Source organism: Callospermophilus lateralis, chromosome 7, assembly GCF_048772815.1.
Source record: "Callospermophilus lateralis isolate mCalLat2 chromosome 7, mCalLat2.hap1, whole genome shotgun sequence".
In the NCBI taxonomy this organism is placed as follows: Eukaryota; Metazoa; Chordata; class Mammalia; order Rodentia; family Sciuridae; genus Callospermophilus; species Callospermophilus lateralis.
In genome coordinates, this window is record NC_135311.1 from 127,927,861 (window position 1) to 127,951,673 (window position 23,813).

Consider the following 23,813-nt stretch of genomic DNA (forward strand, 5'->3'; position numbering starts at 1 on the left):
TGTGTGCAGCGCTCAGTTACATCACTGTAGTGGCTTGACATTGACTGGTGCCTGGCGCAACTGCACACACTGTAATCCCACAAGCATGGGAGGCTGAGGCAGGAGGATCACAAGTTCAAAGCCAGCCTCAGCAAATTAGCGAGGCCCTAAGCAACTCAGCGAGGCCATGTCTCTAAATAGAATATAAAAAAGGGCTGGGGATGTGGCTCAGTGGTCAAGTGCCCCTGAGTTCAGTTCCCAGTACAAAAAAAGAAAGAAAAGAAGTTGACCACCGTGGGAATATTTACACCAGGTAAATTGACAGGTGTTTCCAAAGAATCAGGCACTCCCATCGCCAAAGCCCACTTATCAGCACACCAGCTAAAGGCATTCAGTAAATTGGCATCTGATAAATTTCAAATGGCTGACTGCATTACACTCTGGAAAATCCCCCCAAATCAAAGGCAGCAGCTTTTAGCTTCTGTGACCCTGGGTTGACTTATCTTTCTCTTATTATTGTTCCTGCGAGGGGTGAGGCCCTCACTTACGAATTTAACACAACAGGACTTAAACATTAGTGTGCAACTTGGGGACACTGGTAAGTGTCTTTTTGACCAGCTGGGTCTGCTCTTGGCATTTCAGAGTCAGGAATATGCTTTTGACCAAGAAGCCTGAGTGGTTACAATGCAGGGTCAACACACTGAAACCATTTGACCTTTATGCCGAGTCCATTCCCTGCGGAAGCCTGACAGACGGCAACAATTGAAGTGGCCGGCCAACACCACGTCCTCGCTTCCTCAGCTTCAGCTGTGTTCCTTTCCCCACACAGCTCCCAGCTGGCGCTGCCTCCAGCTCATGCCCTTCTCTCCTCTCCTGTGGCAGAGGCTTAAGGGGAATCCAGTGGCCAGGGGACAGCAAGGGAAGGGAAGGGTCTGGGTAATGCAGACCCTGCGAGTCCACAGCAGTGCTGTGGGAGGGGAGTCCTACGATCTGCACAGGTGAGCACTTAGCTCACCTGTGAGCCCAGACGCCTCAGGGTTCTGTTGAGGGCGGGGATGGCGGCAGCAAGTCGTGGATAGCTGGGCCATGGCTCCAGAGGCAGGACCGGGCAGTGCTCATAGCTAGGACAGGCTCTGGGTCAAGTCTAGACTGGAAGGGTTAGGGGACACAGGACATATAGATCAGATGGGCAGTGGTTCAATCCAGGCCAAGGTCCTGGCAGGCAGGGGGAGGGCCAGGCCTGGTGGAATGAGCCACAGCACTAATCCCAGGCACCGGCTGTTTGCCTGCTACCCTCCCGTACACGCCCAGCTGACCTTGGCCCAGCCAGAGCCCCCAGGTTTGACCTTGCAGCCAGAGATGGAATGGGAATGGGGACGCTTCAGGTCCAGCATTTTCCCAGCTGTGGAGGACCAGAAAGCCAGGCCTCCTGCTAGCTCCTTGTATTCCATCCAGCATGTTCCCTCCTCTGTTCAGATGCTCTAGAAAGCAGGGAGAGGTGGGGAGTGGGGCTGGGGATCTAGCTCAGGTGGTAAAGTACTTGCCTTGCATATGCAAGGCCCTGGGTTCAATCCCCAGCACCGCCAAGCAGGTGTGGGGCCGTCAGCCCTCAAGGACCAGCTCATTTCTCTCCAGGAAATGGCCAGTGACGAGCTGAAGGAGTTGAGGAACGCCATGACCCAGGAGGCCATCCGGGAGCACCAGATGGCCAAGACTGGCGGCACCACCACCGATCTCTTCCAGTGCAGCAAATGCAAGAAGAAGAACTGCACCTATAACCAGGTACCGGTGCTGCAGGCTGCACCTGTGGAGGAGAACCAGGGGCCGTGGAGGTAGTAAACCAGAGAGATGCTCAGGAAGGAGCCCGGGGAGAAAGGGCTGAGGTTCTCCAGGCCGCAGAGACAAGGACCAGGCTTGGGATACCACAGTGGTGCTTCTGAGGCTTCTAGAACATTTTCTGGCTGTAGAACAACTGGCTGTGTGATGAGGAAGTGGGACCAGTGTATTCTGGCCTGCCCTGAGGTAAGAATGAGAAGAGCCAGACACACAGGGGACCCCCCCCACCCAGAGTCACTGATGGCCGGAAGGGAACTGAGCCGTGTGGAGCCAGCTTCTTCGTTATAACCGGGAAACTGAGGCCCCTGGGCCTCCAAGCCCCTTTTCCTCTCCAGGCCTCCGTCCTTCCATTGGTAAAATAAAGATGAACGAGGTGATTTCTAAAGTGCTCCCGGCTCACTCCAGCGCTGGTGGGCTGGGCACGTCTGTGTTCGGGGTGAGGCCTGCATGCTGCCTGTGGGAGGCAACAGCAGAGAGATCAGTTCGGAAAGATCAACCAAGTGCCAAGGCCAGGCTGAGCCGTTGAGGTGCTGGGGGCGACGCATGGACGGCCCCGGGGAGAGGGAGGTATACGTTAGGGAGTTCCTAGTGCTAAGGGAATTGCCAAGTGGGGCAGGAATATCAGTGCCCACCCCTGGGGTCTGGACCTACTAGACAGCAGAAGCCACAGCAGGTTCTAGATCAGCAGAGCGACTTCACGGCTGGTTCTCTCTCAGGTGCAGACGCGCAGTGCCGACGAGCCCATGACCACCTTCGTCCTGTGCAATGAATGCGGGAATCGCTGGAAGGTCTGTAGTCTGTGTCTGTCTCCCTCCCTCATCGCCCACAGACCCCGCCCCAAATAAGAAGAACTATCCCCACCTCCCAGAAGGGCCTCATGCCTGGGGCGTGGCCAGCCCACACAGAGTAGGCCTGCAGAGCCAGGCAGAGTGGCAGGTTGCTTGGGGCAGCGGGGAGAGAGAGCACATGCATGTGTTAGTTCTGGAAGGGCGCCCAGCTGGGGTGGGAGCAGCGTCCTCCATTTTATTGATGGGTGGGCAAGTCTGTCTTTGGCGCACAGATGGAATCCGCTTCCTGAGGCGCACGGAGGGGAGGGGAGACAATAGCCCTTGCCCTGGGACCGCGCACCTCTTTGCAAAGTGCTTTCACAGATGGCGGTTCCTCTGACCTGCTGCTGCTGAGCCCTGTGGCGGGGGGGGGGGGGGGGGGGGGGGGAGCTCCCCAGGCCTGCGGTGCATCCTCTCCTCCGAGGCAGTTCTGGAGGTTTCCCAAGGCTGGGGCCTGGGCTGCCCCACTCCCAGAGAGGCAGAGGCTTTGTTCTGAGCCAAGGAGAGACTCCTCCCCGAGTGCTCCTCCCCGCCAAGCCTTCTCCTGAGGGAACTGGGTGTGGTCACGTGGTTGTGCCAGTGTCCAGTCCATCTGATTTATCTCACTGGTCTGTGCGCTGGGTGACCTCTGGGCCATCAGGCAGGTCATGGGGCTCCAACAGTTCTAAGATGCTTAGCAAGGGGCCCAAAGCTGTGATTGGGAGCCAGGAGCCCTGGCTTCATGTCCCGTTCCTCCCTCCTTGCTGTGTGACCCTGAACATGACACTTGCCTCTCTGAGCAGAAGGGTGGCGAGAATTCCTTTGTCCAAGGGTTAATGTGAGGATGAATACATATGCACACAGACTCTGCAAACAGTAAGAGATGGTGACAGTCTCACTTTCAGAGGAGGAAACAGAGCCAGAGAAAGAGTTAAAATCCATAGTTCAGAGCTCTGAAGACCAAGGCTTCCAGTTCCTGATCAATTGATTTTCTGATAGAGGGCCGGCCTCCACAGCCTCACTAGGGCCTCTGTAGAATTGCCATATGGTTTAAGGTAAAGGCCAGATGGTTGTGCCCGTTTCCTTTATTTACTTTTTGAGTACTCATGGGTGGGCCTGTGCAGTGATCTAGTGGTTTAGAGCAGGGACTTTGGCACCAGGCTCAAATCCTGGCTTTACTACTTACAGAATGGCCTCCAGGCCTGGATTTCCTCATCTGTAATATGGGGGTCGTAATATCCAGCCCACGGTGCCGTTCTGCCAATGACATGTGTAAGGCATTATGTGCCTCACGGGGTCTCTGGCTGCTCTCTGGCATCTTTGTCAAATTAGAAAAAGATGGCTCTGCTGGGAATAGTGTGCACACCTGCAGTCCCAGCACAGGATTATAAGTCCCAGCCAGCCTCGTGATTTAGCAAGACTGTGTTTCAAAATAAAAAATAAAAAGGGCTGGGGATGGGGATGTAGGTCCATGGGAGAATCCCCCTAGGTTCAATCTCCAGTACTGCGGCAGTCGGGGGTGGGGGGGGGCGGGGGACAGCCCTGTCCCAGGATACACAGCAATCAGAGTGTGGGCTGTTTTAGCCTCAGCTTACCCCTTAGTCTAGGCACTTTGTGCAGTCAACAACTTGCACAACCACAAAAAAAAAAAAAAAGCCCTGAGCACACATGTAAAAACCACTCTGAGTCCCCTTTTGATGATGTCATCTAGTATTCTGGGATGTGGGGTAAGTCATTTAATGCTGCTTGTTTACGTATACAGATTGGAGTAACGCTAGTATCGACCTCATGGAAAATGTGAGGTTGAAATGAGTTAAACATAAACACTACAACCCCACCCAGAGTAAGTGCTTAGTAAATGACCGCTCTTGTAACTGACGCCACTAGGGGAAGGTGTCCTGCATGCCACAAACCCAGCACCTCCTCCCTGACTCCTATTGGTCAAAGAGGCAGGACCCATTAGAGGTGGCAGCCATGTAGCTTCTGACAACATTTTCAGTTATCGTCCATTGCTATGGGGGAGACTAAGCCCACCCAAGGCATCAGTGACAATCACAGTGTGTTCTCAGCCATTAATCAGGAAGCTGCAGTGTGCCTGCCGGACGTGGAAGGGCCACTCACTTCTTACCTGACCTCGTTCTCCCACTGGCCAGCATATGATCCCATTTTACAGATGAGTGACTTGCTCAAGGTCACACAGCAAATAACAGCTGAGCGGGGCTTGGGATCCCCACCTTCTTCCTCATGTCTCTGAATGCCCTCCTGGAAGACACAGGAACCTCTCCGATTCTGTTGCTTTTTTGGTTTTGTAGTTCTGCTGACAGGACCATCCACCAGGACCGCAGCATACGAGTGCAGGAAGAACAGAGAGGGCGAGCTGAGCCACCGAACTGGAGAAAAATAAAAGTTAAAATGAAGAAAAATACTGAACTCTGAATGAGGTAGTAGGGATCGGAGGGAGAATTCTTACACAAACTGGTAATCAGTTATTAATAATAAATGGCTAACGGGGGGAGCCTGGTTGGGGTTCAGTGCTGAGAATCTGTGGACAGACCTCCTGTGCCAAGCTGGAGCATCAGAACTGAGGGGTCGTGTCTCTCACAGTGGGCCATCAGACCTTTGCTTTCACCCTTCCCTCCCGTCTGAATCACAGCCTTTTTTGGATTGAAAAATACCAGAGGAGGCCGAATGGGGTGGCACATGCCTGTCATCCCAGCAACTTGGGAGGCCAAGACAGGAGGATCGTGAGTTTGAGGCCAGCCTCAGCAACTTAGTGAGGCTCTGTTTCAAAATCAAAAATAAAAAAGGCTGGGGGTATAGCTAGGTGTTAGAGCACCCCTGGGTTCAATCCCCAGTACCACAGAAAAACAAAAACAAATAAAAACCAGATCAACAGGAATGCTCCCCCACCCCAGAGCCACACTTGGGGCGTAGCCGTCCTGTGGTTTGCCTCAGGGAGATGTGACTCCCACACCAGGCAGGAGCATCTTGACTCCCTCTCCTCTCTTCCCAAACTCCCTGCTATTCCCTGTTCACAGCTGGTTATAGGGGACCTTTGAGGACCCCAGACCAGGTCCCTCTAGGGGGAGAACGGCTCCTCTAGAGGCAGTGCCCGGACTTTCCCGATCCTTGGAGGCCCTGAGCCTTGGAACCTGCCCAGGCCCTAGCACTGTGCTCCACCGGGCTCCATCTGTGGCCCCAACTTCAGAGGAAGTCAGCAGACCCCAGGGCCTTGTCACGCTTCTCCCTTGAGGACACCAGCTTGCTTCTCATGCTGATAAGAACTCTAGGCAAAGCTGGAAGCTTCTGGAAAAGTCCTTGGGAGCAGATCTGTTGTTGAGCCTTATGGGTCTCAGTCTCTGTCCCTGGCCTTCCATCAGCCCCAGGCTGAGCTGCCTTTACCTAAAATGGACAATGTGCACGAGCCCATGTACTCCAGGGAGCTTGGGCGAGTCACTTACCCTCTCTGAACCGCTTCCTTAGCTGTAAAAATGGAAGCAGTACTGCTGCTGCCCCCTCGGGTGACCTGTGGAGGTCACTGGGTGCACCTTGGGGTGAACCGTAACAATAGCCCGAGCTCCTCATCTCCCCGGGCATCGTCCCCTCTGCCACTGGTGACGTCCTCTTCTTCTGCCTGTCATGGGATTCTCCTGAAGATGAAGCCCGTGAAGAGACTGTACAGAAATCTGCCATCATCTCCGGCTTTTCAACGGTTAGAGCCACAGGGGCCAGTGGAAAGGCCGGGTTCTCTCCCAGAAGGTGCAACACCCACAGCTCCTACAGGCAGAACAGGACTGAGACCCAGGTCTTCTGTTCCCTGTTGTTGTGTTTGTCACTGAGACATCTAGAGCTGGACACAGTGCTCAGCCTCTACCTTCCAGAAATTCATGGACTGATGGGAAAGAAACCGTGGGCACAGACTTCCACACTAGATGGGTGTGACAGGCCGTATCTGAGGTGCGAATATTGTCTGCAGACATGCAGAGGGTGCTGCTTAGAGACCCAGGTGCTCCGTGAACTTTGATATTAGAGGGAACCCCTGGGAATTATGCTAAAATACAGATTTTGATTCAGTGCATCTTTGATGGAGCCTGAGATTTTTCACTCCCCACAGGCTCCCTGGTGATACTGATATTGCTGACCATGGGCTGCACCCTGAGTAGGAAAGGCTTGACTATCTAACTTCTGTTTGCATTGTCTAATCCTCCATCAGAATGTTTAGAAACCAACAGTGGAGCCAGGCATGGTGGCGCACGCCTATAATCCCAGCAGCTCAGGAGGCTGAGGCAGGAGGATCACAAGTTCAAAGCCATCTCAGCAACTTAGGGTGCCCTGTCTCAAAATAAAAAATAAACAAGGCTGGGGATGTGGCTCAGTGATAAGCAACCCTGGGTCCAATGCCTGGAACAAAAAAAGAAGAAGAAGAAGAAGAAACCAACAGCAACATAATAAAATAGCAGCCACTATCAATTAAGTGTCAATAAAGGTCTCTTTGGGGTGATTTTTTAAAGTTGGTGCCCTGGGGCAGTTTTCTTTAGTCACAGTCTAATCTCTATTGTGATCCTAGTATCGTGGGGACTTAAGCGTAGAGTGAGGGGGGCAACTATGAATCCACCCTCCAATAACCTGTTTACAAAGGCAAAGCGCCAGATTATACAGCAAGAGAACAAACCGGCTCAAATCCACACATCTGCTGGTCCTCGTGTAGGTTCAAAAAAGGATGCAGGAAAGCATGAACAGGCCAAACTGTGTCCATCAGCGAGTGTCCACGCCGGTGGCCTTCCTGTGTCCTCTGTGGATATTCTGCCCATGTCCTCCACTTAACCACTGAGCCACATCCCCAGCCCATTTTTTATATTTTATTTAGAGACAGGGACTCACTGAATTGCTTAAGACCTTGCTAGTTGCTGAGGCTGGCTTTGAACTCACCATCCTCTTGCCTCAGCCTCCCGAGCCGCTGGGATTATAGGCGTGTGCTTCTGCATCCGGCTCCAGAATCAGCTTTTCAAAGTTGCCCATCGTGTGGTGTTGAGTCCCCTGTTCTGCCTGCCATTTAGAAGCTTCCATTTCCCCACTGTTCTTGGCAGGGCCTTTGAGGCCCTGCAGGGCCGGCCTCTGCCTCACCCCCGCACTTTGTGCTTCAGCCACACTGGCCTCTCCCAGTTCTCCGTGGCGTGCTGTGCTCCTCCTGGGCACAGAGGCTTTCCACAGGCTCTTGGCTGGCACACAGGGTTTAACCCCGTCTTCTCCATCTCAGAGATGAAGAGGGTGTGAGCTATAGCAGCTCAGCTCTAACCTCTACACCCAGGAAGGCTTCAGGGGAAGGGGAGAGTGTTCCCTTGTAGGAGGAAAAGGACGAGGTTAGATGAGGTGAAACCCAGGCAACATGCTTGGAATGGAGGAGAGAAGTCCCTACAGGGACATTCTGGCCAAAAGAACCTGAGAGCAAAAAAGCCCATACAAGATCCCGTGACGCAATTTAAAAGATATTTTCCAAGGGTGACGGGAATGTAAAACACCGTACAGAAGCCTCCCTTAGTAACTTCTCCCAGACTATGGAACCTGTCTCTAGGCTCCATTTTCCTTTAGTTCAAGGCTTATGTCACCAGGTGCCTGTTAGGATTCTCCTCCCAAGTAGACCCTCCCCATACAAGTGGTCTGAGAAGCTGCCCTCACATCTTCCCTCCCCAGGTCCCTTCTGCTTTCTCTTCTGTCAACTAGTTCAGTCCTTGAACCACCTGGGGCCTCTCCCCTTCACTTCCTCAGCTACCAGTTCCGCAGCGTCTCCCCATCCCACCCTTCCCGCCACTGCCAGCACCGTGGACTTGGCCTTTCAGCTTTTCTTTTCTGGAACTGGTGTGAAGGCTCCTCATTGGGCTCCCAACTGGCGCCACCCCTCCCTGTCCCGACGGCATGTACCTGCATGGCTGTGAGCCTCCCTCTCCTAGTCATCTGCAGAATGTCGCCCTTGGTGAGTCAATCAAATTCAGATTTCTTGATTTGATTTACAAACCTCCCTCCTTCTGTCCTCTGTGTTTTGCTTTTTTGTTGTTGTTGTTGTTTTTGAGAGACCCGGAAGCTTTTACTTCTTTGTCTGCCTGAGGACCCTCACCCTCTGCGTGTCTTTGGTGGCTTATCTTCTACCCCTGCTGACCCTGGTGCTACAGCCCATGGGAGATACTAGCTCATGATACATCATGGTAAATGTATTTTGTCATATTCTACATACATGGAGTACAACTTGCCATTCTGGTTGTGCAAGATGGGAAATTACATTGGTATTCTTGAATACCCAATGGACCTTCCCACCTACCTGGTCTGCTTCCTTCTCACCCTGGTTCAAACCTTACCCATTCCTCAAGGCCCATCTTGGATGCGCATCTTGTATGAAGCCTCTGATCCCCTGGCAACATAAGACGGTGCCCCAGGACTTCTACAGCTGTGTGAAACCTGTCACCCCTGAGTCTATCATGATTCTAGCTCCTTCTCTCATTGCATTCTACCATCATGATGATGTTCTTTTAATACTTCTTTGTCTGACAGTGTCAGTAATATCTGCTGAGTATTGACTCTCTGGGTATCTTGCACACACCATGCAACTTCTCCCACTTTCCAGTTTTCATCTATAAAACAGTGATAATAACCACCGCTAGCTGCAAGGGTTGTTTTGAGAATTCATTAAGTTAACACAAGGAAGGCACTGAGAATCCTACCCCATACAACAACCAACCAATAAATACCTACTAGATAATTATTATTAGGCATGTAGGAGAGCATGTCATGTTGTCTGACCCAACATCTGGCCCCAAGTCACTATTATTATACTGTTTTTGAAAATTATACATCCCAGCTACTCAGAAGGCTGAGGTGGGAGGATCACCTGAGTCCAAGAGTCCAAGACCAGCATACCAAGATCTCCTCTCTAAACAAACATAAACTTTTTTTTTAAAGAGAAAGAATATTTTAATATTTATTTTTTAGTTTTCAGTGGACACAACATCTTTATTTTTTTTTTATTTTTATGTGGTGCTGAGGATCGAACCCAGTGCCCCGTTCATGCCAGGCGAGTGTGCTACCCAGCCCACATAAACCGTTTTAACCATTTTTAAGCATACAGTTCAGTACGCTACACTCACACTGTTAAGCAACCGATCTCCCAAAATTTTCTTCTTGCAAAACAAACTATTAAGCAGCTCCTCATTTCCCCCTCCCCCCACCTCTAGCAACTGCTGTTATACTTTCTGCCTTACAAATGTGGATTGCCATACTCTTTACAGGCTGAGGGACCCCAGGTTTGGAGAGAAATTTGTTCTAAGGAGACAGAGCCCAGATTTGAGCCCAGGCCCCGTTACACTCTGAGCCAGTGTGAGATGTGGCTTCAGTTCAGCCAGTATCCATGATAGGTTTTACCTCCCCAACGATGATGGCCATTGTGGGCCAGAGCTCTCCTCTGCCATTCTCACATTTACTCCCATGTCAGCTCTGCAGTCATGGTTCTGGGGTGGTGTCCAATTTTCAAGTTTGGTGCCTGGTACAGAGGAGGACTCAATAATATGGGCCCATGTGATGTCTTTAAATAGGCTAGACAATACCAAATAAACTGGTTGTACATTTTTAATTCAATTGTCTACTATTTGTTTTTTGTTGGTACTGGGAATTGAACCCAGGGGCACTTTACCAATGAGTGTTTTTATTTTTTTGAGACTGGATCTTACTAAGTTGCCAAGTGTCTTGTTAAATTGCTGAGGCTGGCCTTGAACTTTCGATCCTCCACCCTCAGTCTTCAAGTTGCTTGGGTTACAGACTCCAGGTTAGCAATTGTATACACTTTTTGAAAATGTTCTCACTGAAAAAAACCAACAGATAGGGCCGGGGATGTGGCTCAAGCGGTAGCGCGCTCGCCTGGCATGCGTGCTGCCTGGGTTCGATCCTCAGCACCACATACAAACAAAGATGTTGTGTCCGCCGAGAACTAAAAAATAAATATTAAAATTTTTTTAAAAAAATTCTCTAAAAAGAACCACAAAACCCAGAAATGTCTGATGTCAGAAAGCCTCCCCGTCCTCTGCAGTCTGCCCTCCTCCCACAGAGTCAATCTGCTCTTCCCACCCCAGGCCAGTCCCCAGGCCACCCCACATCTTGTCACATCACCAGCTTTGCTGATCCATAGCCAAGGGCAGAGACAGGCAGGCAAGGGGACACAAGACACCAAGACACCGTCCCTGCTCTGCTTCCTTCCCCTGCTGCCATACCAGCACACTCTTCCCTCTAGCCATAACCTATCCTGGCCATTCTGTCCTTCATGCCTCCGGGGCCTTTGCACATGCTGTTCTTGAAGCCTGGAATGCTTGTCCTCCCACCTTCTCCACCTCCTAGAAACTCCTACAGTCTTTGCAAAGCCAGCTCAGATGTCACCTCCTCTGGGAAGCTCCCTCCCCTCCCCCAACTAGGAGTCTGCCCTGTCTGGGTATAGACTAGCTCACTCTTTGTGATAGCACTTGGAATGCAGGGACTGTCAGTGTGTCCCCTCTGACCCGACTCCTTGTGGAATCCAGAGAAGCCCAGGTCACTTCTATTTTTTTGATGTTCCTTATTTGAGAACAGAAATGACAAAACAGGAACACAAACATTGAGGCATGTTTTGAAATATTTAACAATACTTCTGATACCAGAAAATTATACACAGTTGTGCTGCTCACAAGATAACAAAGATTTATTAACGTGATAATTCACAGTGCACCACAGATGCAGTGGTCTGGTAGAAGGGCACAAGTTTAAGGACATACATGGAGGGTCTTTGATCAAAGCAAACAGTGGATCCAATGTAATGCAAAACCTCACTTGAAGATAATGTTGAAAACCTAAGTTGAAGATTCTGGCCAGATGGCTCTCCTGGCCCCTTTCCCCAGTGATAAGCTGTACTCTGCCTTTGCACACAGTAGGGGCTCATCCTCTGCTAAATGATGGGAACAAATATGGCTTTCCAAGTGATTATTGGAAACCCCAGATATAGTAAGTGTTCCTGAGAAACACTGAAGTCCTCAACAATGGGGCAGGAAGCCACCTCCTCCTCCAATGACCCCATCCCTCAGATTCCAGCTGATGGCTGCAACAGGAAGCCCTCACCGGGTCTTTCCTCCCTCCCCCTCTTCCCCATGCCCCCCTAGGGGCTCCAGATGCAGTCTTGCTTTCCATCTACTAGCAGCCTCTCTCCTCCTCCACCCTCTGGAGGGTCCCAGGTGAAGACAGAAAAAAAGCTCTTACTCAGAAGGAGGCGGGAAGCCAAGCTGGGCTCCAGGCAGTCCTGAGGAATAAAAGAAACAGCAAGAGGACAAAGAAGGGCTTAAAGCACTGGAGCAAAGGGAGGGTGGGGGGTAGGGAGGCTAAGAAAGTTTACAAAGCAATCTGCCAAAGAATGGATGAAAAGGGAGCCCCGCTGCGCTGAGAGACTCAGGCCCTCCCTCACCTTAGGCCCAGTTAGAAACCTACAATTCCTCAGCCAAAGCCTGCACCTCTCCCTGCTCCTCCCATTCCTTGGAGTCTGGTTAACAACCCCTGACCTAGAAGTTTCCCTGAGGGTGAGGGCCCAGCTTGCTGGGTCTGTGACAGTTGGCAGCCTTGCTCACAGAGCATCCGCTTGAACCCACCACTGGCCCAACTTCCAGGCTGAATTTCCAGCAGGAAAACAATGTGAGGAGAAGGCCAGATGCTCACAGCCATGAGCCGCTCTTAATTTCCCAGACTTTCAAGGCCACTGAATATACCCATGGGCCTTTATAGAAGTCTCCCCTGCCACCAAAGGTTGAATTAATAATCACAGCTATCACCTGAGTGACCTGTGTGGATCTAAGTCATCTCAGTCCTCACGACTCCCCCCCCCCCCCCCCGTATGACTATTGCCACTTTACAGAAAAGGAAATGAGCTGGGCAGAGTAAATGACTTCCTGATATGCAGCCTGGAATCCAACCCGGACCTGTCTGACCTTGATGCCCACACTCTAGGGATGCTGTCTCTTGGGAACCCTCCAGGATGCCAACTTCTTTGGTGTCCAGATCTAAAATTTTAGGTGGGACAGGATGGTACAATTCTGTGGTATTTAAACAACCCCTAACCCCACAGTTGGGGGTTGGAAGAGGAGTAGGAGTGGGAGATGCTGCGTTATGCCTGGGTAGGGTCCTAATAGTTCTTTTTAGACACTTGAGTAATTTAACCATAAATAACTGGGCACCGGGAACAGGACACTCAGTAATAAAAGCATGGCCTGGAGTCATGTTAAAAAAAAAAAAATTCAAGTCCCTCAGTGGGTGGATGTATCTGCAAAACAAAAGAAAAGCCCCTTTCCCAGCCCAGGCAGAGAAGTCTCCTGTACAGTTAGAGACAACAGGCTTCCGGGCACGTAGCCAAGGTTCTGGGGATATTTATAACTTGAAGAGGGTGGGAGTCCCTAATAAGCTGCTATATTCTTTTTCCATCACTTCCCTCTCCAAGGCTACAGAGAGCTCGGAGCTCTTCCCCATGCAGAATGCCTGCTTTGCCTAGTGCTCGACTTCCATTGTCTAATTCCCTCATCCTGGCTGGGGAAAGGGCTGCAAGTCCTTCCGTTCGGAGGAGCTCCAGCTGAACGCAGCTTAGCTGCCAGTGGGGTTTCTTGGCCGGTTGTCTTGGCCTCGGAGATCTGCCTCTGAGCCTGTGGTTTCACGGAGGTCTTCGGGATCAGCCAATGATTCCTGGGCTTTGCCTGCAAGTCTACGGATTCGAGGTCGGTCTGTGGGTCTGGTCTCCGGAATCTACCAGGGATCGCCAGAATCTTTCCGCACATCAGAGGTCGGAGAAAACTCTGCGGCTTTGGGATGTTTGAGGCCTCTCGGATCTTGACGCCGGCGATCTAGTGGATATCTGGCAGGCCGGGAGGTAAGTCTGTTGGTCCCCAACTCGGGTTTGCTGTTTCCTACCTTCACAATGACTGCTAGCATCCTGAGGACCCGCTGGGCTCAGGCTCTCAGAGGCCCAGGGTCCCCTCGGTGAGCGAGGCCTCCAGAAACCCTTTCAGCAGACAAACCCTCCAGGATGATAAGGACCGCCCGCCCTCGCCCGGGGGCCTGGCTCTCTCCTCCTCACACGCCCTATCCTCACCCCTGCGTCTGATTTCCTTTAGGGTTTTCGCTTCTCGTCTCTCAACAGGCGCCCTCTTTAGAAGGACGCGGTTGGTTGCCCCTAGAGGGTTAACAGCGACGAAGCCCGCACACCCGGTGCTCGGCAGCGGACCGCACTCGCGCGCAGAAGAGTAGCGCAGAGCCGACTGGGAATTGTAGTCTGCGTGTGCGCAGGGTGCGAGTGCCGCATGCGCTGCTGGGAGTTGTAGTCTGTGTGCGCATAGGGTGTGCGTTCCGCAGGTGCTGCTGGGAGATGTAGTCTGCATACGGGCAGGGTGCGAGCTCCCATGCTGGGAAGTGTAGTGCGTAGGCGGGGCTCAAAGTTCCAGCGCGCCCTCCCCGAGGAAGTGGGCGGCTACTGCTTTTCACTCTGGCCGGTGCTGTCAAATGAGGGATAGATAATCCCAGCAGAACTGAGCCCAGGCCAGCACCTAAATCAAGTCCGACTTTGCGGATAATGAGATGTGACTCAAGAGAAGTTCCTAGGGAAGTGAAGGAAAGCAAGGCAACATCCCTGGTTTAACCGGGCTGTGGTCTCCAAAGAAGAAAGCGGGAGGTAGTCCACCCTAGCTAGGAGGACACGCTTCCTTCTTCACCCTTTTGTTCTTTTCCCTCCTCGGCTCTTGGCCTCCGACTGGCCTTTGTACGCCGAAGTGGAACTACAAGTCCCGGCAGGCCACCGGGTAGGCGCAGGCGTGATAGAGGTGCTCGGCCACGCTGCAGGAGGCGGACCAAGTATTCGGCATCTGATTGGTAGGGCATATTGCAAGCTTTGATCACTGGTTGGCTGAGGCAGCTGCCGGAAAGGACCCAGTCTCCAGTTGGAAGAGCGGAGGCGTTCTGTGGGCTGGGCTGAGGAGCCTCCTCCCTGAGACAGCATCGCCTAGACTATCAACCAGGGAGTGACCACCCTGGGGCTGTCCTAGTCGATTCTGGCATTGCTTCCATCCGGTGGTGGCGGAGTCACAGAGGGCGGGTCATGCCCTGGGATCAGGGAGGAGAGTGACCGGCCCTGGTCCAGGGCCCTCCCCGCACGCCTCTTGGCCAGAACTAAGTCCAGCCCTGGGGAGTGGGCAGGGCCTATTTGCAGTGCCTCACGCCCTGCTTTTCGCCTCCTTCAGCACTGTCTGCTAGCTGCTTTTCCTGCTGTCTCTCCCGGGAGGCCAACTCTTGTACCCGAGATGGCAGCCACCCTGCTCATGGCAGGGTCCCAGGTAAGCCGGGGGTGGTTCTCGGACCTTGAGTCTGCTTAGCCACCTCGTCCGGCATTTCTCCGCTCCGCAAGTCCCTGTGGGGAATTCCCTGGGGTTAGTAATTCGTTCGCTTCGTTATTCTACCTCCAGGGGCCTACTACTGGGCTGATACAGCCTCAAACAAGCATATATTGAACACCTGCTGTATACCTTTAGGTACTGGGGGATTACAGATGGACAGGTCGGGAGCTACCCCGCCTGCTCACAGTCTGTTGGGAGAAAGACGCATCCGGTTAACCGTGATACAACGTGATAAGTGCTGTGTTTGCCGTAGCAACAAAGTGCTGTGGTGTGGAAACAGAAGTGGGAGTGATTAATTCTATCTGGAGCATCCGAGGGCGGAGCGGCGCAGAATGGAGGTGGGGGCGGCGGCACCGAAGAAAACCGTAATGAATGGCAGTATTTCACTAGTCTGAAAAAGATATTTCAAGAGAAAGAGGAACATTGTATGTAAAGCTATGGAGTGATGAAATTGCTATCTGTGTTCTCAAAAAAGCATGGCTAGAGGATAAGTTCCCCCAAGTAGGGCAGGGGTATCCAGCTATGGAACCAGAGCAGTTCGGTTTTTGTTTTACCACGTGTGATTTCCTGGTTGTTTAATTCTTTTTTGGACTTTACAGAGGAGACTCAATGCCTTTTACCTCCTGGACATTCCCAACCATGTCTCTAGTTTCAGGAAGAAAAACTGTTACTAACCTCCTTGATACCAAGTAGTGAGGAAGCATTGTGTGATTTCAGGCACCTGTGACATTTGAAGATATGGCCATGTACCTCACCCGGGAAGAATGGAGACCTCTGGATCCTACACAAAGAGACCTTTACAGGGATGTTATGCAGGAGAATTATGGAAATGTTGTCTCACTAGGTAAGTAAGGATTCTACCTTTCTTCACACCAGCGTTTTTGAAACTATGTCAAAATGGCTTGGCTTTCCAACAGAGCTTAGTTGTTTGATCTTTTAAGTTACTTAATTGGATATTGGCTTGAGTTGAGTGTTCAGGCAATCTTTGAATGTGGAAACATCGAGATCGTATATTTGAAAAGAAAAAGAAATGATTTTGCACATTTTAGAAACATTCAGATTTCTTGTGCCCTGAGTCATTTGCCATTCTCCAGCCTGTTTGTACAGAGCCCTGACCAAACAGGTCTGGCATAATGGTACTTGCCAGGATATAAATGCCCCTGTAAATGGTGCTTTTACTCTAGGGCACTGGAAGATGAGGGATTCTAAGCTAGGTCATGGGAGGGCAGAAGCAACCGTTTGTGTTTGTTTTGGCTTCAGCGCGCCAGCCTTGCCTCAGGTTCTTTGTCTGAATAAGTTCTTGTCTAGAGATGTGTCAGGGTGAGTGTGTGAAGTGTTCCAGATGTATCCCGAAATAGTGGGATCACAAATTGTATTAGCAGAGGCAGTTTCATTTTGTCTGTCCATCTGTCTCTTTTCTTTGGCAGTGCTAGAGGTGGAACCCAGGGCATCTCACATGCTAGGCAAGTGCTTCTACTACAGAGCTGTATCTCCAGCCCCCATTTTTTTCATGTTCTGCAAATCCGTTTTCTCTTCCAGCTGTATTTTGGTCTGGGTGTAACTAGAATAAACAATTTATCCTAGAACTGAACAGTCTTTTGTCTCACTTTGTCTCCTGTTAGGACTTGACAGAAGTTAGCAAGTGTGTATGCTTCACTAGGTCATCTGCTGTTTGTTAGAATGAATCCACTTTTCAAAATCTTGATCCCATGACTTTTCTCAGCACAAAAGACAACCTTAGAGTTTCTTCTTAATTTGGGCTTTCTCTCTGGTCCCGAGTTGTTCCGATCCCTTTTGTAGAAAAGCAACCATAAATAATGTTATCCTCTCATGTCTTTAACCCAAATATTTCACTCAATCCAACAAAAACAAGAAACGAAAATCTTAAAAAGTTTAAATTTGCTTTCCTGTGGTCTGGTACAAGGAGTGCTTATTAGAAGGACAGAAGCACCAAAAGAAAAAGCTGGTTTCTTCTCCAAATAACCTTGGGAGAGGGTTAAATAATGTTTACAAGACTTCTTTATCTCAGGACTCCTCAGAATCTTTAATGTGTTATTAGGCATTGTGGATTCCTAATGAGAGAATAGTGTATGCAACATTTACCAAACTAATTCATCCATGGGCCCTTTTCTCCCAGCATACTTTCTAATCCCTTTATGAAAAATATACTAAGAAATCTACTTGGGCTGGGTGCAATGGCACATGCCTGTAATCCCAGCATCTTGGGAGACTGAGGCAGGAAGATAACAAGTTCAAAGTTAACCTCAGTGACTTAGCAAGGCCCTAAGCAACTCAGCAAGACCCAGTCTCTAAATAAAATATTTAAAAAGGGATTGGGGATGTAGCTCAGTGATAAAGCACCCTTGGGTTCAATCCCTGGTACCAAAAGAAAAAGAAAGAAAGAAAAGAAAGAAAGAAAGAAACCCAGCTTGGAAAATTTAGTGTTTGGGTAGAAAATTCTTTCAGGCAGTGGTTGTGTTTTTGATTTTCATTTGAGAACTGTACATCTATACATGTAATATAGTCAGTCAATGCCAAGAATGTTCTGATGCAGGACTGTGGGTGTAGCTCAGAGAGTCCTGGGTTTGATTCCTAGCACCACACACACAAAAGAAGAATGTTCTCAAACATCTTTTTTGCCTTCTCCATGTTCTCACATCTATTTTCATTTAAAAAGGCCACTGGAAAATAGCAAGTGACATTTAGCACTTTTTTTTTTTTGTTAACTAAGATATGACACAGATAACTAAAAATTCATTTTTCATCATACCAACCTAGCAGGTGCTTTTGAATAAATATTATATGATGGTAATGATGAAAACTTGACAAGTTAAAATTCATACATACATAAAATATCCAGGTTCTTGGCTTTTAGAAATTCTAATTTAGTCTTTTGTTATGTTCCGTTAATAGTTGATTTGATCTTCCAAAACACCAGAAATATGTAAAGTTTTATAATGAACCATTAACTGCAGTAATACAAAACATTTGAACTTCCTAATTTTCTTTTTGCAGTACCAGGATTGAACCCAGGGCTTACATATGCTAGGCAAGCACTCCACCACTGAACTACACCCCCAGACCTTTTTCTTTTATTTTGAGACAGGGTCTTGCTAAATTCCTTCTGGCCTTGCTCTATTGATGAAGCTGGCCTGGAACTTGTTATTCCTCCTGCCTTGACCTCCGAAGTGTCTGGGATTGCACAACCCCTAACCAGAGCATGAACTTTTTATCTGACTTTCTGGCTCTACCATTTACTGCTGTGACTTTGGGCAAGTCACTTCCCTTGTCTCAGGGTCTTGGCTTTCTCATTCATTAAGATCATCCTAACACCTGCCTCTCAAGATGGCTATGATCATAAGTGAAGTAATGCAGGTAAAGAACTTAGTGTAGAGCTGGGCAGGCTTGGTGGGCTCAGGAGGCTGAAGCAGGAGGCTCACAGGTTCAAAGCCAGCTTCAACAATTTAGCAAGGGCCTAAACAACTCAGTGGGACCCTGTCTCTAAATAAAATACAAAAAAGGGCTGGAGATGTGCTCAGTGGTTAAGTGCCCCTAGGTTCAATCACCGGCATTAAAAAAAAAAAAAAAAAATAGAAAGAACTTAAGTGTAGCAACTGCCCACAGTGCAATCTTCGATCTCATTATTTATGCTTTATTACAGATTTTGACATCAGGAGCGAGAACGAAGTGAATCCAAAGCAAGAGATTAGCGAAGATGTTGAATTTGGGACCACATCTGAAAGACCCGTTGGGAATGCTGAGGAAAATCCTGAAGGGGAAGAGGCCTTTGGAACCCGGGACAGGTCGGAAAGACAGTGGGGGGATTTGACCGCTGAAGAGTGGGTAAGCTATCCTCTCCAACAAGTCACCGACCTGCTCGTGCACAAAGAGGGCCACACGGGCATCCGCTATCACATATGTTCCCACTGTGGAAAGGCCTTCAGTCAGATCTCGGACCTGAACCGCCACCAGAAGACCCACACGGGAGACAGACCCTATAAGTGCTATGAGTGTGGAAAGGGCTTCAGCCGGAGCTCCCACCTCATTCAGCACCAGCGCACGCACACGGGGGAGCGGCCGTACGACTGCAGCGAGTGCGGCAAGAGCTTCGGGCGGAGCTCGCACCTCATCCAGCATCAGACCATCCACACCGGCGAGAAGCCACACAAGTGCAGCGAGTGCGGGAAGAGCTTCTGCCGGCTGTCCCACCTCATCCAGCACCAGAGGACCCACAGCGGGGAGAAGCCGTACGAGTGCGAGGAGTGTGGCAAAAGCTTCAGCCGCAGCTCGCACCTGGCGCAGCACCAGCGGACGCACACGGGCGAGAAGCCCTACGAGTGTAACGAGTGCGGCCGGGGCTTCAGCGAGCGGTCGGATCTCATCAAACACTACCGCGTGCACACCGGGGAGAGGCCCTACAAGTGCGACGAGTGCGGCAAGAACTTCAGCCAGAACTCGGACCTGGTGCGGCACCGCAGGGCGCACACCGGCGAGAAGCCGTACCACTGCAACGAGTGCGGCGAGAACTTCAGCCGCATCTCGCACCTGGTGCAGCACCAGCGCACCCACACCGGGGAGAAGCCCTACGAGTGTAATGCCTGCGGGAAGAGCTTCAGCCGCAGCTCTCACCTCATCACACACCAGAAGATCCACACCGGGGAGAAGCCCTACGAGTGCAACGAGTGCTGGCGGAGCTTTGGCGAAAGGTCGGATCTCATCAAACACCAGAGAACGCACACGGGAGAGAAGCCCTACGAGTGTGTGCAGTGTGGCAAAGGGTTTACCCAGAGCTCCAACCTCATCACGCATCAGAGGGTCCACACCGGAGAGAAGCCTTATGAATGTACCGAGTGCGAGAAGAGTTTCAGCCGGAGTTCAGCCCTTATTAAACACAAGAGGGTGCACACTGACTAAGTCCTGTAATTATGACTGAGAAGCGATTCGTTTGAAGGTACAGTTGACATCTGTGAGCTCGCTTGAGGCCGAGCTGCTTTTGCCCTGCTGACTTTCCTGATCGTGGGCTCCAATTAGAGCATCCAAGAAGACCGTCACTATGAAATTCAGACCCCCAGCTCTGAAACTTTATTCCTCCTCCAAAAGAGAGACTTCCGTTCACTCAATTTTTATTCACTCAATGGATTACTTCATCAAATTCAGTCCTGCAAATAGCTGGAACTCTGAAGACCAGGGGCAAATGCTGGTGAATGCTCAGGCCTGGGGTTGGAGTAAATTTTTAAAGGTTACTTCTACCATCCAGGGCCCAAAATCTCTGCTAGGGGAAATGTGGACTGTAATAGGGTGGTCAAGTTTGCTTTGGAAAAAGGCAACCAGACTTGGCCTGAATTGCCACCCGTGTTCACACACCAGAGTAGAGGGCACGCATATCCTCCCCTCCAAAAGGCTTTCCCTTGAGTCGCTCTGCATCTTTCCTTCTTCCTGAGAGCAGGATTCTGCATGATGAAGGCAATGATCAAATCTTTTCTCCTTGTCATTATTTCTAATTAACTTGTTTGAAGCTTGTGTCTTTGTAGATACAAGTGTGAAAGGAAAAATGAGACATGGGTTTGTGGACCAAGACCCATCATCAATGGTGGTGACTTTAACAAGAGGTGCCCAGTGTTGTAATTGCTATTAATCAGGTTTATGTATTTTCTTTGGGAATCATTGTATGGAATATTATAGGGAAAATATCTTCAAGGAAAGAAAGGACCATAAGTAATGGTGGAGTGAAAGGAGTAAGTGGAACCGGACCCCTAAGGGAAGGAAGCACAGAGTCCCTTCCTAAGGAATGTAGGTCATTTCTGTATTCTTCCCCTTCTAATCTTTAAGATCAATTCTCCCTAAACTGCTAACTCTAGGGTTTGATAGGGCCACATCCTAGTGTTTATCTTAGCTTGCTAAGGGCATGTCTCTGTACAGTGAAATGTGTACTCCTTTGGTTTTACTAGTAGTGGTAACTGAATTTTCTAAGAATTAGCATGTTCTTGGGGGGTGTGGATCATGTAACAGAACTACAGACATAACTCCAATGTGAGAAATGTCCTTTTTTTTTTCATTTGTATGGAAAAAAATTTAAATGCTAGTGCTCATGTGTGCACCGTCCTGTAAGGTTTGTCTTTGTATAGAACACAGCACTTGTTTGTATGTTTCCATCAATTGGAGAGATAACGACTGGACAATAAGTTTATTGTCCTATTCTCAGACTGCATTATCTTCAATGGCAATGAAGACCTCTTTGGCCTTGTCAGAAAGAATTAGTAAACCTACGTAGGAATGTGTTTTTATCCTCCCAACCTACAAATAGAAATGGTTAAAGCAAGAGTTGGCCCCATTTAAGCCCAGTAGAATCAGCTTTCCATCTCTTAGCCCAAGTAGAAATTAAGAAATAACCTAAATATTGATACTTCTGCAAGTCTGTGGGGGATGGGAAGGAACCAGCGCCCAGGAGGTAGGGCTGGAATAAGGAATGTGTTTTCCTTTGAGAAGGCCCCAGTGTGTTTCTACCATGCTTTCTTGTGAATGTTGTTAACATTTGGAAAAAAATATATATTTTTTTTTGCCATATCTCTTTAGGACTGGTATGCACTAAGCATGTACAAGGTCCTGGTTTCAGTCCCCAGCCATTGGTCTTTCTGGGGCAGAGACTGTACTAGTGAGTCACTGTGACCCACCACTGTGTGGGATCACATCAGTTGCAAATGACACACATCAAAAGTAAGAAAATGAAAAAACCACTCCAAGGGGGTTTCTTCATATTTAAAACGAACGTGGGGCAGGGAGCATGTTATTTTGTTCTATACAAAATCTAGAAGACTGTGAGAATTCCTATTTTAGTTGTCGGGTGACTTTTTGTTCTTGGTAACTAAACTCAAGTATGTCTTCTCCCGTATCAATGTTGCTGATGGTTTTAATGATTTCAGCATTCTGGTGCTGCGTTGATCCGCTACAAGTGTCACCCTGGGAGTGGGCATAGAAGTCAGCACCTCTGTGACCTAACTGTATCTCACACTCTTCTCTTACCCTGCTCTTCTTACCTCGCCCTGACCTGTTCCTGTTGCTGTCTTTGGCTTCTTAGAGGTGAAGGGCTCAAGAAAAGGCTTCTGGGTGCCCACCCATCTCCATACGTGTATGCTCCAGTGGGGAAGTTAAAAGGGCTAGGGCCACATGGCCCTGTCTCCTCTTTCTGCCCATGGTTACCCATTTGCTGTGCTGAACTGGGTGCAGAAGTCCTGCATCAGACCCTCTTGGCTAATGGTTTTGCTTGGCTTCTGTTCTCAAGTCCCTGGCTGCTTCTGCACAAGAACACCCTGTGCCTGTTTTCCGTGGATGTGGAGAGTGAATGAACAGTAAATCTGTAGAGCATTTTCCCTTATGGTATTGGTCACAGTTATCCTAGTGTCAATTGACATCTGTATTATTCTAACAATACTCTATAATTAAAACCACAATTTAAAAATCAAAACAGCTGAGAATTATTTTAGTAATTCACTCATGCGTATAAAGGCTTTTCATCAGATTCATTAAAATTGGGCACGACCATCTTTTTTTTTTTTTTTTAAAGAGAGAATTTTAATATTTTACTTTTTTTTTAGTTTTCGGCGAACACAACATCTTTGTTTGTATGTGGTGCTGAGGATCGAACCCGGGCCGCACGCATGCCAGGCGAGCGCGCTACCGCTTGAGCCACATCCCCAGCCCGGGCACGACCATCTTGACATTGATGCTTTTTTTTGTACAGACACTGTACAGATGTTCTTGTGGGGATTTGGGAGTACAGTGTCTTGAGCCCTCTAGATATTGCCATATATTGAGAAGATGCAAAAAATCTGTGAAGGGTAACCTGTTTCCTGTGAAGGTTATGCTGGTGCAAAGCAACATGGAAGTACTTGGTATGGATGACTCATTAACTTAAGAAAAAGGGAAAACACATCCAAAAGGAAAAAATGGGAGAAGGCCTTGTTGCTCTAAGGAGATATTTGGGGGTATGCATTAAGAAGACGAAAGCAATCTACTGAGCTAGGACTGGGTTCCCAGAACTAAGTTCTGTCTCACACACAAAGGTTCTCTCTTCACAATGCTGGAGCACGGTTTGCCTAAGGCAGTGATTATGTACTACTAGGGTGTGGTCACAACTTTAAAATTACAAGTAATTTTCTCTTCAGTGGAGGGCCAGCCTAGGCAAGGTAGGGGGCAGAATACAAATATGAAAAAAAAATTAACCCTACAGCCAAGAGTTGGAAAAAAAGAAATTTTATAAAAATGTTTTTTAAAACATATTTGTCAATAGATGCAGTGGCAGGGACCTGTTGTCCTAACTACTTGGGAAGTTGAGGCTGGAGGATCACTTCAGTACAGATGTTGGAGGCCTGGGCAACACTGCAAGACCCCATCTCATTAAATAAAGTGGGAGAGGGAGGGATGAAGCTTGGTGCATGAGAGTGTGCTAAGCATGTACAAGGTCCTGGGTTCAATCCCCAGCACCAAAAACAAAGCAAAACCTGTTTCTCCTTTCTGTACGTTCACCATTTTTTTTTTATTGCTAGAAAGGAAAATTAAAGGAATCATGTACAGCCACAAGAATGGGAAGTTACATTCCATGTATGTACAATATGTCAAAATGCACTCTACTGTCACATATATGTGAAAAAAGGGGGGGACTACAGTCATATCTCAGTGGTAGAGCACTTCCCTAGCATGTATGAGGCACTGGGTTTAATTTTCAGCACCATGTAAAAAAATAAATAAAGGTATTGTGTCCATCTAT

General features: G+C 49.2%; 2 protein-coding genes across 5 annotated transcripts in view; both read left to right on the forward strand.

Moving 5' to 3' along the window:
* Positions 1-5,044, forward strand: part of Tcea3 (transcription elongation factor A3) — a 37,853-nt gene extending 32,809 nt beyond the window's left edge. For both annotated transcript variants that reach the window (XM_076861060.1, XM_076861058.1), the window contains exons 9-11: positions 1,615-1,761; positions 2,532-2,603; positions 4,934-5,044. In XM_076861060.1, the coding sequence (XP_076717175.1) occupies positions 1,615-1,761; positions 2,532-2,603; positions 4,934-4,942 (228 nt within the window). In that variant the 3' untranslated portion in view covers positions 4,943-5,044. The remainder of the gene's footprint in view (positions 1-1,614; positions 1,762-2,531; positions 2,604-4,933) is intronic.
* A 7,964-nt stretch (positions 5,045-13,008) lies between these two features.
* Positions 13,009-22,511, forward strand: Znf436 (zinc finger protein 436). 3 transcript variants are annotated; one of them, XM_076861057.2, is made up of 3 exons: positions 13,009-13,533; positions 15,767-15,893; positions 18,711-22,511. In XM_076861057.2, the coding sequence occupies exons 2-3, from the start codon at positions 15,788-15,790 to the stop codon at positions 19,961-19,963; spliced, it is 1,359 nt and encodes a 452-aa protein (XP_076717172.1). In that variant the 5' UTR covers positions 13,009-13,533; positions 15,767-15,787; the 3' UTR covers positions 19,964-22,511. The 3 variants fall into 3 exon arrangements, with proteins under 3 accessions (XP_076717172.1, XP_076717170.1, XP_076717171.1); XM_076861055.2 differs by lacking the exon at positions 13,009-13,533 and adding an exon at positions 14,739-14,989; XM_076861056.2 differs by lacking the exon at positions 13,009-13,533 and adding an exon at positions 15,070-15,387.
* The last annotated feature ends 1,302 nt before the right edge of the window (positions 22,512-23,813 follow it).

What these genes read in the sequence shown, in the direction of transcription:
- Znf436 (XM_076861055.2), top strand. Translation starts at nt 14,957, where the DNA reads ATGGCAGCCACCCTGCTCATGGCAGGGTCCCAG. An exon ending in TGCTCATGGCAGGGTCCCAG is followed by an intron (nt 14,990 to 15,766) that starts GTAAGCCGGGGG and finishes GTGTGATTTCAG; the next exon opens with GCACCTGTGACATTTGAAGA. An exon ending in TGGAAATGTTGTCTCACTAG is followed by an intron (nt 15,894 to 18,710) that starts GTAAGTAAGGAT and finishes GCTTTATTACAG; the next exon opens with ATTTTGACATCAGGAGCGAG.